The sequence below is a fragment of the Trachurus japonicus genome, chromosome 8 (assembly GCF_045865225.1).
Source record: "Trachurus japonicus isolate A0001 chromosome 8, Traja_1.0".
NCBI lineage: Eukaryota > Metazoa > Chordata > Actinopteri > Carangiformes > Carangidae > Trachurus > Trachurus japonicus.
In genome coordinates, this window is record NC_140914.1 from 30,897,641 (window position 1) to 30,916,271 (window position 18,631).

The 18,631-nt window shown below is 41.5% G+C and overlaps 1 protein-coding gene across 1 annotated transcript; it reads right to left on the reverse strand.

Annotated features, from left to right (window-relative positions):
* Positions 1–4,417: 4,417 nt before the first annotated feature.
* On the reverse strand, positions 4,418–18,213 carry tspan4b (tetraspanin 4b). Its single transcript, XM_085785162.1, has 8 exons — positions 17,944–18,213; positions 14,467–14,536; positions 13,409–13,600; positions 13,237–13,311; positions 11,732–11,827; positions 10,415–10,528; positions 5,811–5,894; positions 4,418–4,693 (listed from the first exon to the last, which is right to left on the reverse strand). Exons 2-8 carry the CDS (start codon positions 14,533–14,535, stop codon positions 4,625–4,627), a joined length of 699 nt encoding a protein of 232 aa, XP_085641288.1. The 5' UTR covers position 14,536; positions 17,944–18,213; the 3' UTR covers positions 4,418–4,624.
* Positions 18,214–18,631: the final 418 nt, after the last annotated feature.

Here is an 18,631-nt window from a genome sequence, read left to right on the forward strand (position 1 = left end):
TTTGTTCTGAGACTGAAGAATGTTACATTTTTATTAGGGATGCACCGAATATTCGGTAACCGAATATATTCGGCCGAATATTGCAAAAAAAGCAACATTCGGCCTTCGGTGGAATGAGCGCAAAGCAAGGCCGAATATTAAAAAAAAAAAAAAAAAGTCTGATAAATACGCGATCGCGCAACGATGGAAACGGCAGCCCAGCCCCAGCTTTATTAGTAAGTGACTCCTACTGCTGGAAAAACAACAGCAACAAGAGCAGTGGGGGGGGGAAAGCTGCACAGCGACCGCGCGCACCGTTGCGCGTCGCTCCAAGAGCCGGTGCGTCCTGTCTGCAGCGGAGACACGGCCACTGAGAGGGCTGAGTGACGGGACCGTTCCTGTAGAAACGCGCCTTTTAATGAATCATTTAAAAACCAAACACCCTGAACAGCATGCTGAGTAGAGAGGGAGAGACGGCTGCAGCAGTTAAAACGAAAGTTCCTCGTCCCAGCATGTCGCCCACTCCGTCCGTGGCCGACGTCTTTTAAAACAGTGTTTCCCAACCTTGGGGTCGGGACCTCACGTGGGGTCACCTGAAATTCAAATGAGGTCGCCTGAAATGTCTAGTAGCCTAATTGATGAATTAAAAAAATCTGACCAAGAAAGGTTAGGAAGCACTGTTTTAAAAGACACTTGGGTTTTTTTGGAATGTACTTGCATAGATCTTTCAGCACTCACAATGGGCCAATATAAATGAAAAACTTTATATAACTTGTTGTGCTTTTTTGATGAGCAACGGCAACTGGAATATTCAAAAACGGTCAGAATAGTCAATAAACATTTACTTTCTTTGAAAATTAAGTTTCAAAAAATATTTTATTTAAAAACTTTATAACCACTTTAGGTATTCGGTATTATTCGGTTATTCGGCCAAGCTTTTTGATTTTATTCGGTATTCGGCTTCAGCCAAAAAATGCCTTTCGGTGCACCCCTAATTTTTATTAAATGTGCGTTCAAATTAGGGCCAATGGCATGGATTTTTGGAAATATTATAGAGAAATTTATGGAAAAAAGTGGTACAATTTCTCCAAAAACATTTAAACATTTCTAGAACAAGTGGTAAAAATTCTCAAAATATGTATATATTTTTTTAAAAAGTGATAAATATTTTCCAGAGAGAAGTGGTAAAATTTCTCAAAAACAATTCTAGAAAAAAAGTAGTAAAATTTCCCCAAAAAAAGTTTTTAAAAATTCTAGAAAAAGTGGTAAAAATTTCTCAAAAAACTTTATAAATTCTAGAAAAAAGTGGTAAAATTTCAAGAAAAAGTTGGGGACCCCCTTGAACCCTCTCAAGGACCCCTGGGGGTCCCTGGACCCCATGTTGAGAACATAGACTGTAAAAAGAATGGACGTAGCGTCCGTGACGTCACCCATTGGTTTTGGGGAGTCGTTTTTGTGACTCAAATATGGCGGCCTGGACAGCGCCATGTTGGATTTACCGGCCGAGAACCCGCCCACTGGCCTCGAAGCAGCCTGTCTCCGGACCGCTCCAGACCTGTCACTCAACGTTTCCGCGCCCTAATTGGTCAGAGTTTTAACCTAATAACAGTAAAACGGTAGAGTTTAAAAAAAATTCACCCCCCTCAGAGTGTGTGCGGGGGTAGAAACTATCGGTTGAGAAAAAAAACGTTCTGACACCAGGCTTTTAACATGTTTACTGAGGATGTAAAATCGGCGATTTTAACATGGGGGTCTATGGGGAATGCTCCCTTCTGACACCAGCCCCCAGAGGAAGCCGGGGGGATTGCAGTTTTTTGAACGCGGAAGTGAGCTTCACTTCTCAGACCCACAACTGCCCCCTTGGTTGAGAACCACTGCTGATGACAAGATGTCATTAAGATGACAAAAGAAGATTTAAAAAAAAACACATTGTTGTGTTTTGCTCTACCTCAAAATCTAAGGGCCCTTCCTGCTAGACTACACGTTCTGAAGAGGTCTGGTCTGTGGCTGTCTCATAGCAACATTCAACATTGTAGTTAAACTTTATCTCAAACACTCACAAACACTGACATGTGAACACTGGAGAAGGTTCAGGTCTCGGTGGCTCCATCCAGCCTCCAGGGACCTGGTCCAGTCAGTGGTCCTGCTGCTGCCTGCACATAAAACCTTCACTCACAGGTTCTTACCCTGAAACACTGACCCAACACTGAATGATCCCCAGCTTTTAATCTGGCATGTTGAACATGTGGTCAGTCAGCTGTTTATGTGTTGCTGAAGAGACATAGATGGTAGCTTCTTAAAGGTACAGTCTGTTGTGTAATGTAAACCAAAGGGAAGCCCCACCTACAAACTGACTGACACATGGAAGGAGCTGTAAACTCCGGTGTTTCTATTGGTTATTTATAGCTTGTTTAAAGTTTTCCATTCAGGTTTGAAAATAATGATATGAACAAATGTATATTGTATTTTCTATTTTGTATGTATATATTATGTTTGCCATCTGTAATGGTCAGATATAGACAAAGATGGACTGTGATGACTTCCTTTACACCTGGGCCTGTCTCCATGGTTACAGTTCAGCAGGATTTTTTTTTTTTAAATCAACCTTTTTATTCAGTATCAGAGAAATGAATCTTCATCTTCAACACACAGAATGAACAGAGCTGGGAGAGCTGGAGTGAAGTGATGTTAATGATGGGTTTATTTAAAGGCTCTTGACCTGCTGTGACCTCTGCATCCAGTCTACCAGCGATAAACATGACAACATAAACCACTCCAGACCTCCTCCTGGTTGTGAAGCCAGTTTACACAGAACACAGCCATGACTCCAGTGTGTATACAAGCACTTTTTATTGTGTATTTACAAGTTACAATGAAGGTTTTTTACATGAGACACCTGCACTGTACGTTCCTAATGGGTTGTTTAACTTGAACTAGAAGACATAGGCTAGTCTACACAGTCTGACACAGGATATGAGAAAAGATTGATTTCACTTTTTGTATTGAAAATATTTTGTATGTTTCTACAAAAGTGATTAAAATGTATTTCTAAAGATTTGCTCATCTGGGTTTTTATTCTATGTTATATTGTATGTTAAGCATCTTCAGTAATGACCTTTGTTTTTCCACCTCTTCAGTTGATGGTGGTCACTTCGCCACAGGAGCTCAGCTGGATCAAGTGTGGATCTTTCATTTAGATTAAACCCACAGAGATGTTTATTGTAAGCAGTTTAGTCTTAAACTACAGTACAGAGTCTAGAAGGCCTGTCCTGTCCTTCAGCTCAGTTCTGTCCTTTTGTCCAACCAGCACTAAAAGCTCACAGAGTCCAGAGGTGAGTTTGTTGATTGTGAAAGAACTCCTCTGTTTCTCAGCTCAGATTGAGACAGGGCTGAAGTCTTTGTCCATGAGCCATGAAATGCTTGGAGGACATCTTTGTCCCCATGATGCTCTTTGTTCCCAGCATGGTTTATAGCAGTGGTTCCCAACCTTTTGTGGCTCATGACCCCGTTTTGACATCATAAATTTCTGGCGACCCCGCTATCATGTGACTGCATGTGATCGTAACTCATGCTGGTGATATTTTTATATGCTGCATTTTATTTGAACTCGATTCATGTTCAAGAAAGTGAAAGTATAAAATAGAGTTGTTTAAGATTGTATGTGGTGTTTTTAATTTAATTTTTATAAATATTGTTTTTATCAATTACTAGACATTTTAGGCGACCCCATTTAAATTCCAGGTGACCCCACATGGGGCCCCGACCCCAGGGTTGAAAAACACTGGTTTAGAGTGTTGGGTTGTGTTATTTTATTGAATGGGTTGGAGATCGCTGGTAGTTCAGCTGGTGTTAGGCAGTTGTACCTCCCCTTCTTTTGATCTTTTTGGTTGTGATCTCCACTCTTTTTTTAGTTTTTTAATATTTTCACTAATGCTTTGAAATAATAATAATAATCTCCATCTTAACATTCTTTATATGTTAGAGTTTCCTGTTAAGCCTGTTTGAGTGCATACAGTATATGAGTTAGAAGTTGGTGTCACAGTGTGTCTCTTTGTAGTTATTAGTTTTTGATTTCGGTTTTCGGTCACATGACTATATGATTCAAACAGGGTCTATAATACAGCACTAATGCTGTATGAGAAACAATAGAATGAAACAGATACAGTTGATAGAGTCTGGTGTAAATAAAGACTGAAATAAGAGCCGTAAAGTTCCTGAACTAGATAAGTGCTCTTACATCACATGGATAACACAGACTGACATCGTGGACAAAGTGAACTCAGTGCTACATAAAAACTCTTTAAAGGCCTGCAGGTCTAAAGCTTTCCTCCTCAGTCAACCAGCAGGTGAAGTGACAGGGTGATGAAATCCAGATAACTGAATCCAGACTAGTGGCTACAGTCACGGTCCTGCTGAATAATAACAGAATGCACTGCTTGTTGTTTGATGTTAATACATTTATCTCTATTATTTCATATCTGTTGACGGTGATTCTACACCTTTGTGCTGGTTTGTCCACTGCTGCTTTTAGTCAGATGCTGCTGGTTTGTTGGGGGATCAGGAGGGGATTTTGAGCCGGACTGAGATCCCTGAGGAGTTAGTGAAAAGCCTTCCCACCACAGACCGGTGATCAGCTGATCTGCAGTCAGTCCAGGTGCTTCTCAGCACACTTGATCTGACAGTACATCAGCATGGAGAACACCAGGGCCAAGATCTGAGGAGAGAGGAGGAGCAAAGGGTAAAGACGCTACAGTACCTCAACGTGGAACCGATTAACAATCTGAACCACTCTGAGTCTGATCCTGGGTCAGTAACAGCAGTATGAACAACACAAAACACTCAACACTGTATAGAACACAAGGCAGGTTTACAAAACCAAAAATAACACCAAAAGCGACAGGTGCTGAGGTATATGAGTATGGTCGTAGTGTAATACTCATACACATACCTCAGCACCTGTTACTTTTTATAAATTCCCTGTATATAACATTTATATTTACCCATAAATACCATTCACACCTAACCTTTATCATATTTATGTGTAGGCCTTTTGCTTGTACATTTGTATAGTGGCTTAAAAAACTAAATAAAACAAAAAAAACATTATTTTCTTCATTTATATACCTTCATATTATTATAAACTATTATTCTGCTAATAATCTGATCATTAAGGATTATTAAAATAATAATATCAATAAACCAAATAACTTATAATGTTACTTAAAGCAGAAGTAAGTGGAATGTTTGTGTTAATATAAGTCTTAAATAGTTCTATCTTCCGACGGCAATCACTTCTATAGAGTGTTTGGTCTGAAACACGGGTCTGTCAGTCACTCTGCTCTGCTGTAAGCCCAGGAGAAAACTTTCCTTGTATCCTACAACCTTTATCCAATGAGGAGAGAGAACGGCATAAAGGGGCAGTCCTCTCTGTGTGTGCAGCCAAGGGATGCGCGTGAATGTGGTGACGTAGGGACGAGGGCGGGGACTGCTAACTCCATCGGCTGACAGGAAGTTAGCCAAAACCACCGGATCACTTACTTCTGCTTTAAACTACATTTTCTAATATCAGTAATGAACATTTATTCTGATTTGTAGCTGTTATCTTTGGATGTTCATGGTTCCAGTATAAACAGCCTTTAGGAAGGTGGAAATACAACACGTTCAATAAAATGTGAACACTAATTATAAACCACAGGAGAATGAATATTGTGTCTGATGACCAGGACTTATAGTGTAAAATACATTTAGAACACATATTTATCAAAGATGGTTATCAAAGATTTTAACTGACAACAACAACGAATGATCAAATAAATAATGGAAATAAATACCTGCACAACACCAATACAGACTCCAAACACCATGACTGAGCGGATGTTAGCCAGCAGCCACTGTCTGGCCTTCTGATAGCACGGCTGCACAGGACAGAGACAGAGACAGAGTCAGAGCGTTTATTAGCAATGCACATTAGCAATGCACCTCTGGCAGGGGGGCGGAGACTGCGCTGCTCTGCACCCGCCCAGCCACCTCCTCGCACCCCAACCCCCGCTTGCTGACAGCTGGACATTGTACAATTACAGATTCAGCGCGTTTAGCATAAAACTCCACACTGGGATTCAATCCCAGACTGGAATATGGTCCTTGCTCACAGTGCAAGCTGCTTTACCAGGTGAGCTACACCTGTTATACCTTGACAGCTGCACCGAGCTGCCAAACCTTTCACCTCTGACCCAGATGCAGAGCGGGACGGGAGCTTATAGCACTAGTGCCCTCCCCTGGAGCTGTGACACATCAGCTCCAGTCTCCCTGAAACTGCCAGTTTGCGTCTGCCATTGGTTCACAGCAATTTGAAGGCAGAAAAACTCAGAAATGCAATTTTGCACTTCCTTTTCTGCTGATATGTGCTCTAACACAAGAAAAATGCCACAGGAACATGTGAAAAGCACGAAAAACACGATTTTCATGGGAGTGGGTCTTTAAGGGATAGTAGCATTTTTTTAAAGTAGGGTTGTATGATCTATAAATAGCCCCTAAGTACTTTAATTGCAGTAGAAGACTCTCTGCACTCCTCCTGTTAGCAACGCCAGCCCATAATAGCCCTGCCCAGAGATTTACAACATACAGTGTTGTGAATGGACCCAAAGAAACGGCCTATTTTCGCGGCCTAAAAGAGGTTTTACCTGAAAAAAAAATACACAGTTCTATTGTTCGCTATAATATAATTTTTTCCAGCCCCTCAAAATGCAGGAAAAACACAGTTTTTGTTTTGACCTAACCAACTGGAAAAAACTGTATTATAGCGAACAATGGAACTGTGTATTTTTTTTTTCAGGTAAAACCTCTTTTAGGCAACAAAAATAGGCCGTTTCTTTGGGTCTGTTCACAACACTGTTATGTTGTAAATCTCTGTGGAGGGCTATTATGGGCTGGCGTTGCTAACGGGAGGAGTGCAGAGAGTCTTCTACTGCAATTAAAGTACTTAGGGGCTATTTGTAGATCATACAACCCCACTTTTAAAAAAAATGCTACTATCCCTTTAAGAGACATGATAATTCCATCAACAATACTATCAAGATGAAACTGGTCCAAACTAGACTGTGAGTAAACAGTTCACCAAGTCATAATAAAATTCTCCTCATGGTGTTTCCAATCTGCTGCCTTCTCCTCTCAGATTAAATCTCAACTCAGTCCAGATGCGTGAGTGTCTTTTTACACATGAAGAATGTGCGGAACGTTTCTTTCTCTTCTGTTCGAACACTGCTTCAACTTTCACCCTCCACTTCACTCATCCTGGGACTGTGCAGACCACTGACAGGAACGCTGCTGTGGGCCAGTGTGTGTATGTGTGTGTGTGTGTAAGTGTGTGTGCGTCAGTGCATTTACCAGAAACCACATGGTTTACATTACCTGCTGATTGTCTCCCTGTGTGCTGGGGTCTCGTAGATTATTTACTAGTCTCCAGGCAACAACATTTATCCCTGATGATTATGGAAATTACACATCTGTACATTGACTGTCTGTAGCGGTGACTTATTATATACTGTCGCACCGTGTATCACACAGTGTCCACAAACAGACACCAAGGTTTTCACTCTCTGTATGTAGAGCGAAATTTCATCCGTTTACATTTATAAAGTGAAAACTGATATGAAGACTTTCTGAAGCCGCAGTGGAAACACAGAACCACAGAGTACTACAGAGTACTACAGAGTACTACAGAGTACTACAGAGTACTACAGAGACCAGGAGGGAGCAGAGAGTATAATTATCAGCAAACAGCAGGAATGCTATGAAGAAAGGCTCCAATCAGGCAGCAGTAATTACACTGTGGATTAGAATTGAAGGTTATCATGGTGCTGCTGGTCAAAATGCCCACATACAGTACTGTGCAAAAGTTTTTAGATACTAAGTAAAGTGAAGATGCTTCCATGAACAGTCTTTATTTATGGATTAACGTCATACAAATCTATATCATCTGTTGCAGGACTCGGTCTTCTTCTTGTGAATCTTTTACTAGTTGTTAAATGTCTTAACGGTCTCGGGCCTTCTTATTTATCTGCGCTATACTTTTACCGTATCAACCCTGAGGTCCTCCGGTGCCGGCCTTTTAACCATACCACAAGTAAGAACTAAAACACACGGGGAGGCGGCATTTTATGGCCCCCGAACCTCAGGGCTGCAGAGAATGTTGATGTTTTTAAAAAGAGGCTCAAGACTCACCTTTTTAATCAAGCTTTTAACTGACTTGTTTAATTCTTTCTAATTTATTTTATGCTCACCCCTATTCTTACATTTTTTTAAATTATTATTCTATTTTATATTATTTAGTTTAGCTTATCCTGTATTATTGTTTTATTTTTTATTGTTTTATTGTTTTATTTCATTGTTTTTGTCGGTTCACAAAATTATTCTATTTCACGTTATTTATTTGGTCTACATTTTACTGTTTTTATTCCCTCAGTTTTTAACTTATCTTATTTTACTGTTTTAGCCCCTTGGTTTTCCAGTGTTTCCTCCTGGGGGCCTTCCACACCGGGAGTTGTTTCTGGTCCACCGATGGGCAGGGCCGTTGTATAGGGGAGAAAGGTGATGATAATTCTAGGGGCCCAGCGCCCAGTAGGGCCCACGAAAAACCCCAGTAGTCTAATCTTTGTATGACTGATTTATTCTGCATAAGACCCTGACTAATACTCATAGTAATGCTGCATTAGCATCAAAACAAAGTAGGCTAAATAAAAAATGATAATACATATGTAGTCTAAGAAAAAAAGTGGAGAGTCAGGGGGTAGGGGCCCACTTTAGTATTCTTTCAGGAGCCCAGAATTCCTAGCAACGGCCCTGCTGATGGGGGTGCTGTCCCGTGGATGGCCCTTTTTTTGGCGTCATTGTCATTCTACAGAATAAATGTGGGATTGATCAGAGCTACCGCATAATGGACTAAACATCTGAAGTGCCTTAAACTTTTGCACAATACTGTGTGTGTGTGTGTGATTGTGTGTGGTTGTTGTGAAACACTGTCGACGTGGAGCTGCTGACAAAGAGAAGCAGTGACCAGTGTGGTCTGTCTGTAAGGAGCCCGACCAGACTACAGATTATCCAATGAAATCCAGACCATGATCATCACAGGAGTCAAAACAACTCATCCTCACAATTTGAGGCAGACACACACACACACACACACACACACACACACACACACACACTTTGGGGTTCCATTGATATCAAAATAAGCAGAGACTCATGCAGCAACGTGTTTGTGCATGCATGATTAACTTGGTAAATTTTGTTATGCGTTGTTACGTGCAGATTGTATTTCACGCGTAACAAGAAGCTGCGTACTGTACAGCGTGTGCACGTTCCGTGTGTCACTGTTTGAAATGTTGTTAAGCGTTCACACGCACGCATTTTCTGATAGGACGACGGTGCAACCGGAAGTTTATGTGCATCGCGCGCAAAAAAATGACTGGTTTTTCATATTTCAATTTTAGGCTCGGATAAAAAATAATTTCACTCATTATCTACTCACCCTCATGTGGACTAAGGGCTGGGAGAAGTTTCAGAGTCCTCCGTGGCTTCTCTGAGTTACAGGGGGTCTCGGCGTAGCAGTGCATGTCCATATAATGGTTGCAAATGGATACAAACTGTCTTCGTAACAAAAAGACACACCAAAAAACATCCAAATACCTCCATGCTGCTCGTATGTAATGTCCGTCTTGTATTGATTGAATTGTAGCGGAAGCTTCTTGAAGCTCCTCTTCCCGGTTCGTCAAATTTGGATGGTAAATGGTAAATGGTCTTGTATTTATATAGCGCTTTACTATACCTGAACGATACCCAAAGCGCTTTACAGTACATCACATTCACCCATTCACACACACATTCACACACTGTTCACTGGATGAACTGGGAAGAGGACAGACCCTGGTTCGTCCAAATTTGACGAACCGGGAAGAGAAGCTTCCGCTACAAACAAGCTTGAAAAATAGACTTATTTAATTCTTTTCGGGACAATTTCGCATTTCGGGGCTTCAATACAAGACGGACATTACATACGAGCAGCATGGAGGTATTTGGATGTTTTTTGGTGTGTCTTTTTGTTACAAAGACAGTTGGTATCCATTTGCAACCGTTATATGGACATGCACTGCTACACCGAGACCCCCTGTAACTCAGAGAAGCCACGGAGGACTCTGAAACTTCTCCCAGCCCTTAGTCCACATGAGGGTGAGTAGATAATGAGTGAAATTTCAATTTTGGGTGAACTATCCCTTTAAGCTTTCACTGCCATGCTCCTGGCATAAGAAATATGGAGTTTTCAGCAATACTGGCATCGGTTGCACACAGGTTTTGAGACGTATTGCCCACTATACACAAACACACACACAGGTGCTGGTAAAGTTTTACACTTTTAGCAAAAATAAGCCTCCTCCATTACCTCACTCCATCCGTCAATACACTGGTCCTTCTCTATAGAGCAGCAGGACAGGGGCAGCGTTCCATTCAACACATCATGCCAGTCCGTCTTGTTGGTGACGCCACAGCATTTGAACTGGGTAGAGACAGAGCAGTCCAGGCTGTGAAGCTTATGCATTATTGATACAAGCACCAAACCTGCTCAGTGTGTCCCTTTGCATCCATTTCAATGAAAAAAAATCTCATTTGAAATTTTAGCTGCCAGTTTAGGCACATCATTTAGAACAGAATTTTACCCACTGAGCAGATTTCAGTGATTTTGTTGTTGAATACAGTTCAGCTCTTGAATTTCCTTAGTTTCTAATATGCAACATATAGAAACACATAGTTTAAAATATAACACATGATGTGAGAGTGTCTTTACCCGTCTTAAAATTAACTAACGAGGCCAGACATGGGCAAACTACAGCCTGCGGCCCATATACAGCCTTTTTTGATCTGGCCCTTTGAATATTGGTACAAAATTGTCCAAATTATAGCAAAAAACAAAAACTTTGATGCAGTGACCTACAACACTGCTCCCACTGAAACTGAATGTAAGTTTTCTTTGACTCTTAGGTCATGGCTTTTATATGTCATTTATATGAGTTCACACAAACACTCTCCATCCCGGCTGTCAAATTTTAAAACTTAAAGGGATAGTAGCATTTTTTTAAAGTGGGGTTGTATGATCTACAAATAGCCCCTAAGTACTTTAATTGCAGTAGAAGACTCTCTGCACTCCTCCCCTTAGCAACACCAGCCCATAATAGCCCTGCCCAGAGATTTACAACATACAGTGTTGTGAACAGACCCAAAGAAACGGCTGGGCTGGAAAAAATTATATTATAGCGAACAATGGAACTGTGTATTTTTTTTCAGGTAAAACCTCTTTTAGGCCGCGAAAATAGGCCGTTTCTTTGGGTCTGTTCACAACACTGTATGTTGTAAATCTCTGGGCGGGGCTATTATGGGCTGGCGTTGCTAACGGGAGGAGTGCAGAGAGTCTCCTACTGCAATTAAAGTACTTAGGGGCTATTTGTAGATCATACAACCCCACTTTAAAAAAAATGCTATTATCCCTTTAATGTGGCCCCTGACCTAAAATGTTTGCCCGCCTCTGAACGAGGCTAACAAAATTTAGTTTGCAACAGTTTTGAAATGTGAACAAAGTGAAAATAGTGGATGAATTGCATGGGGAAAAAATGTAACTTGAATTTTCAAGTGGCCAATGTGTGTGTGTGTGTGTGTGTGTGTGTGTGTTAAAAAGTAGTACCCATGGAGGACTGGGAGCACTTACCATTTTCTGGACATTGTCCCAGGATTTCTTAAGTCCCGGCTCTGATTCATAAATCTTCATGCCTTCCTTTAATTCATTTTGTGCACTGGAGTCCAGCTACAAACACAGAGAGGAGGACACACAGTCATTCCTTCATCTGTACAGGTCACAGAGCTGACACACACAGATCGACATTATATGAAAACATCCATGTGTAAATGACCAGCATTCCTGTCTCTGTGCTCATATTGTACACGGCCAGTAAACACTCATAGAACTGGTGGAAACAGTCAGTGAACCTCAGCTTTAATGACCGGTTCAACTTCCGCTGAAAGCAGCTTTTCCAGTAGCTGCTTGATGTTCAGGAGGAAGTCTGGACCATTCCTCCTTGTTGAGACACATTCTAAGAGTCTGGTGTGAGCTGCTCTCTGAGCTCAGTCTACATACAACAACAGCTTCTCCTCTGGATTCAGGTCTTCCTTAGTCTCAACTGTTCATCAGACTTTTTCCATTAGTGATATGAAGAGTCAATCTTCAGGTCAGTGATGCAGCAGCCTCCTGTATGGTGTCTATGGCAACAGGACTGATGAACAGAGATGTGCACCAGTTCCAGTGATCTTTAAGCCTTCATCTCTGAGTGGTCTCAGCTGAAGGTCCACCTCTGGTGACCATCTGTCACTGTGGACTGGAGAAGATCTGAACTATGTGACCCTCTCAGCTTCATCATCCTCAAACCTCTGCTCTGGTTTCACTGACTGACTCCAGGTTGCTTCTGTTCTTGTCAGTAGTTGAGGTGTTCACACACTCTTTCAGCTGTTTGACTCATGTTACCAATATGGACAAAAGAACAGAATGATTTGACATGAACTGACCCAGATAGAAATGTAATGTGGGGACTGGTTTTACTGTTTTGGTTGATTGGTGTATATACTGTATATCCATTGTCTGAGTTCATTCTGAATCTGAATGTTTTAGAATAGTGCTTGGTCAGTCCTTTACATTATCGCAAAATTTCGCAAAAGGCTCTCCTCTGTAATAATGCTCATCATAAAATCCATATCTAAATTTTACAGCCTTCTTTTTTTTCTTTTTCACATATGAATAGTAATTTGATTTGAAAGGTAATTTGTAATTTTAGTACTTTTTCAAAATACACATATTAGTTACAACATAAAAACCAGTCACGTTGTTTTGACGTTACTGGTCTATGTCATTTATGTATGAATATATATACAGGCTATGTATGGATATATGGATATACTATGGTATATAGTATATATCCATTACATATACACCTATAAACAGTATTGTGAAATAGACACCACTTTTCCTACAATATTAAAATAGACTAAACTAATTAGAAATTAGAAGGAAAACATCATCATATTGAAGATTTGTTTGGATGCATATTGTTTTAACGTATATATAAATTAAACATGTATTGTTGACAAGGTGTTGTCACTGTGTCGGTTTCTTCTGGAACATGTGACAGTATAAAACCTGAACCATGGGGATGATGAGCTCACCTGCTCATGATAGAAGTGCATGACCAGCACCAGGGCGACCTCGGTCAGGACCAGCAGCAGCAGGATCACAAAGAACTGCAGACAGAGAGACAGGAGCAGGTGGACAACATCATCACCATGAAGGTCTGAGCAGCACAAGCAGAGAGAGGACAACATGGTGTAGACCTCTCACCATGATCAACAAGCAGCGCTGCTCCTTCAGGGCTCCCAGACAGCCCAGGAAGCCCGTCACCATGGTGATGCCGCCGGCCACCAGCAGCAGGTTGGCGGCCGAGAGGGAGGGAAAGGACAGGGGGAGAGAAGAGAACTCTGCCTGTGTGAAGGACAGCCAGACCCCCACACCGAAGAGACCGCATCCCCCCAGCTGAGGAGGAAGAGCCCAAACACAGCGTTAAAGGGATATGCCAACATTTTTTTTACGCATCTTGCCTCACCCCCGAGTCCATGACCAGCAGATAGACACCATCCTTTCGACTGTGCGTGCAGTAACAAGGGAGATAGAGCCCATATCGCCCGTAATTAGCTTAGCTCAAATGCTGAAAGTGCATAGGTAGTGTTAGCCTATATCACTTTATCGACATTTCAAACATTTTTAGGCAAGAAAGTAGCCGTTTAGATCAGCAGTGTGTCGTTCATTTGTCTAAATACCAGCTGTTTACAATTTTGTTCGGACGAATTCGGCGCTACTCAAGCTAGCCGTTGTGACCAACGCACTTCCGGTTAATTTCACAAAATAAAACACCCGTTGCCCTTTACATACAGAAAACCATGACGATAGAATTTGTGCTTTTACTTTGAAATAGGAAGCTAACCTACCCTCGATGTAGCTAGCTTGAACCAAAATAAACCGTCTTTGCTTGAACGCTCCGTTTTGACCGATCTCGTCCCGTTTGACTGCTCAAGATGCCTTACGGAGAGTTTTGTCAGTTGCTGAATAGTTTCTCTGAAGACTTTAGGTGGAGGCAGGCTAACACTACCAATGCACTTCCAGCGTTTGAGCTAAGCTAATTACGGGCGATACGGGCTCTATCTCCCTTGTTACTGCACGCACAGTCGAAAGGATGGTGTCTATCTGCTTGTCATGGACTCGGGAGTGAGGCAAGACACAAAAATGTTTTTTGGCGTATCCCTTTAATCACACACACACACACACACACACACACACACACACACACACACACACACACACAGGTTCTTCATGTGTCTGATAGAGATGAGTAGGCTACTGACCCAGAAGATGAGGTTGAAGATAAACATCAGATATTTGACGCAGCACAGACACTTCCGTGACGCAGACATCCTGCAACAGACAGAGGAGCTTCATCAATGATTCACATCAGCAGTGACTTTATTCATGTCTGGATCAAAGCTCTGTGGCTCGGTGTGGGTTAAACAGCTGACTGTGGTGTGTGAGTCACTTTATACACAATTTGTCCCACAGCGTTCTTACAGGGGGACCAACGTCCATGCTGTGCTGCAGTGGGGGGGACGTGTCCAGGATGGACACACCCACTCTGAACCAGTGGATCTCTACACAGGGCTCTTCTGGTCTTACACCTCTGTGGAGTCATGTGTGACTATGGCGGTCCCAAGGGCTCAACACAGTGCCACGGTAGAGCCACTGGACATTTTAATATTACATTTTTCAAGGGATGCAAGAGTTCTTTTTCAATTCAAAATTATAAATCGTTTTTATAGGACTCCTTCCAGATTATTTAGATTAGGGCTGCTACCCACATCAGATTGTTGGTGATGCAAATCTGAGGAAGGTCATTTAGTTCATGTTTTATGGTCATGTGATAAAGTCCAGCAATACTGGATCAATATTTATGATAATTTGTGTGAGATCACACAGATACAAATGCCATTTAGCCCTAGATTATTTATTTTGGGTGATGATTCAGTTCTATAAACATATCAAAAGCTATGTCCAAACCAGTATTATGATTGTCAGACAAATACTTGTCAGAGGATGGAAGACGGAGGGGGTGCCCTCTCTTCAACAGTGGGCTGTGGAGGTGGTACGAGTTGCAGCATTTGAAAAAATGTCATATAAACAACTGGGTAGATTGGACCTATATGAAGCAAAGTGGGGCAAAAACGTAAAAGTTTTAAAGGGTTCCTGAAATGGGTTACATGGTGGAGAGATGCAAGCTGTCATTATTGTGGGTAAATACAGAACAGTGCTTCTTATTTGTTTGCACTTTATTCAGCTATTATTGCTTTTATTTCTTCATTTGTTAACCAATTATCTCTTTAATGTAGTGATTACTTTGTGTTGTGTTGACCTTGGAATCATTTTCTGTGTCTAATTTTGTTATAGTTATTTTGTGTTTTGTCTACATTGATGCAGGCTGTGTAGCTGTAATAGCTGTGCATGAAGGAGCACAGTGGTTGATGTTGGTAACCAGAAAGGGATCAGCATGGATACTGTTACTGTTGTATTGTTGAAATAATGAAAATAAAAATGTTAATCATAAAAAAATATATATTTTAAATTGAAATCCTGAATTCAACCGTGTGTGTGTGTGTGTGTGTGTGTGTGTGTGTGTGTGTGTGTGTGTGTGTTGTATCTGACTGAGTGGTCCTCACACACCACTGACCCCACACAGGAAGTCAAACTGCTGACAGGAAGGAAGCTCCCTCCCCTGCTCAGTAGACCTAATTATACTGCACACGGCATTTCCCATGACCACCGCAAACCTGTGACTCACAGGAGAGCCCAGAGCTGGTACCGAGGACCAGGATCCAGATCAGAACCACGGGTTAGGATTCACTCTGGTCCATTCTGACTGACAGCTAGAAACATGCTGTTCTCGTGTTAGAGATTAGAGAGAGATTATATGAGCTTTACAGTGCAGGGGTTCAACACAGAGCTCAACATGTTACTGATGGAACCCAAAACTTTACATTATGTCAACAAAGGTGTGAACCAGAGGCACGTAGGAGTAGGTTCATTACCTTTAATTGTCGGTGCAATCTTTTTTTAGATCGGCGGGGCAAAGATGCAATCTCCGCAGTATTTATGGGCTTTCCCTCATCAATCTCATCAAATACACAATCCAACAACTACAAAACACTCTTGTGGACAAGTTGTGACCTGCACATTCACCACACTATGAGATAATAATGTAACATAACAAGACAGAGTTGTTTTCAAGGCAAATGTGTAGCCGGAACTACATTACAGACTGATTTCAAAAGCAAGTAGTTGTGAGTATTTGTTTCATGCGTCGTAATGTTAGATATACGTTATTGTCTCATGGTGAATGTGCAGGTAATAACTTGTCCACCAGAGCATTATGGAGTTCTTGGATTGTGTATTTAGTTTGATGAGGGAAATGAGAAAGTACCTTGCTGCTTGCATCTCTGCCCCGCTGATCTAAAAACAGCTTGCACCGACAATTAAAGGTAGTGAACCTACTCCTAAAACTAGGTAATAGGTGAATTTGCCAAAATGTTAAACTACCCCTTTAATAAGTCAAGTCAAGTCAATTTAATTAATAGATCACATTTAAAAACAACAATTGTTGACTAAAGTGCTGTACAAGAGATTAATTAAGCACAAAACCTAAATAAATAAGACACTGTCTTCACTGAAAACATGATTTGTGAAACTTTGTCGGGTCTCTGAAATATTAACGATGTTATTTTGCAATATGATTTCTAATTTCTTATTATCAGCACCTACACACACACAAATTGAATGTGATGGAGTAAAGCAAGTGAACCTATGTGTTTGCAGCTGGAGTCATTGTCCACGCAATGGCACAGTCTGGACACTACTGTCAAAAGGAAAATGTCCTATGATACTGAGACTTGTAATGAGACATAAAACAAATATCATTTGTATATAAATGATTATGATTCCTTGATTTGGTCAGACTGGCTGGGACTGGAATAATACATTTATTGTTATGTATTTTACTCAGACAAAAGCAGTGAATTCACGAGTTCACTTTAGGAGAATTCATGTTTTGTACTTTGAAAGTTTATTGGCTGTTACAGTCTAGTGGGCAACTTTGAACCAGTCTTTGGTTGACATTTCACACCCTTTTTCCACAGTTTTGATGTTTCCACTCTGGAAGTTAGTGCAAACTGAAAACAGACTCAGGATCAAGATAATTAAAGAATAAGAATTCCCCAGAATCATCACATGATGAGCTCATCAGCCTCAAGGTCTGCTCTCTAACCATCAGACTATATTTCTTCCAGCCTCTCATGGTCTCTCTGAGAGAAACACTATAAGATCTAAGCTCTATATGAGTGTATCAACCCCTGGAAGGAAGACCTACTTCCTGTTGTGAATTTAAAAAAAAAAAAAGCAGAGTGGACGTCAGAGCTGACAGTGACACTGTGATGAGCTCCAGTCAGTCTCTAAGCAGAGGGACAGAAGGAGCAGAGAGTTTGTGATGTGATGAGGCAGCACATTCAAAAAGCTGCTTTATGACTTAACCCGCCTTCGCTTCAGATGCTGTCATTATCTTTTTGTGTTGGGAGCAATCCTTCACTCTTTAATGCACTGCTGTTGGTCATGGCAGTAAAACAGGCTGATGAGATCTACAGACTCACACACACACACACACAGAGGAGCCAGAGCTTGTAAAGTGAACACCAACACACACTGTGGTTACTACGCTGAAAGCAGCTCAGGTTGTTACAGCAGAGTCTGTGATGAGTGGATTCAGAGTTATGAATCAGATTTACCTGAGGGAGAGTTCAGGTCTTTCAGATCTGGTCCTGGTCCTGGTCCTGGTCCACTTGGTATCTCCTGGACTTGGTCTTAGCTTTGTTTCCCTCCTCAGATCCTCTTTGGACCGGTCCCTGAACCAGCCAGGCCTCCAGACCACTTTCCTTTCTTCTCCTCCTCTGTTAGTCTCCACTGAGTCCAACTGGTCTAATCCCTGGATCCAAACCTTATTCTGACTCCTTATGGTTTTTACTCTTTTGTTTCGTTCCCGTTTCTGAACAAAACTCTCTCCCTCTCCGTCTCCCTCTCTTTCTCTCTCTCTCCTTAACTATTTCCAGATGTGTGTGTTGTTGCCCGTCCTTCTCTATGTTCCTCCCCTTCCCGTTTTTTCCTGTCGCTTGTCCCTCCTCCAGACCCACAGCAGCCTCCAAAACTTTTTTTTTCCTCCCTCTTTGTTCCAGAAACTCTAGGTCACTCTCCCGCTCTCTCTGCCACACACACACACACACACACACACACACACACACACACACACACACACACACACACACACACACACACACAGACATGCACACTTCCTTTCCTGTGATAGTGGTGGATTGACCTCACAGTGCTGACCATTTCCACACCACACTGCTGTTGTTCAGTTAGTTAAAGGTTTGTCGGAGAGTTGTACCTTTACCTGACATTGTAGATCATTGTGGT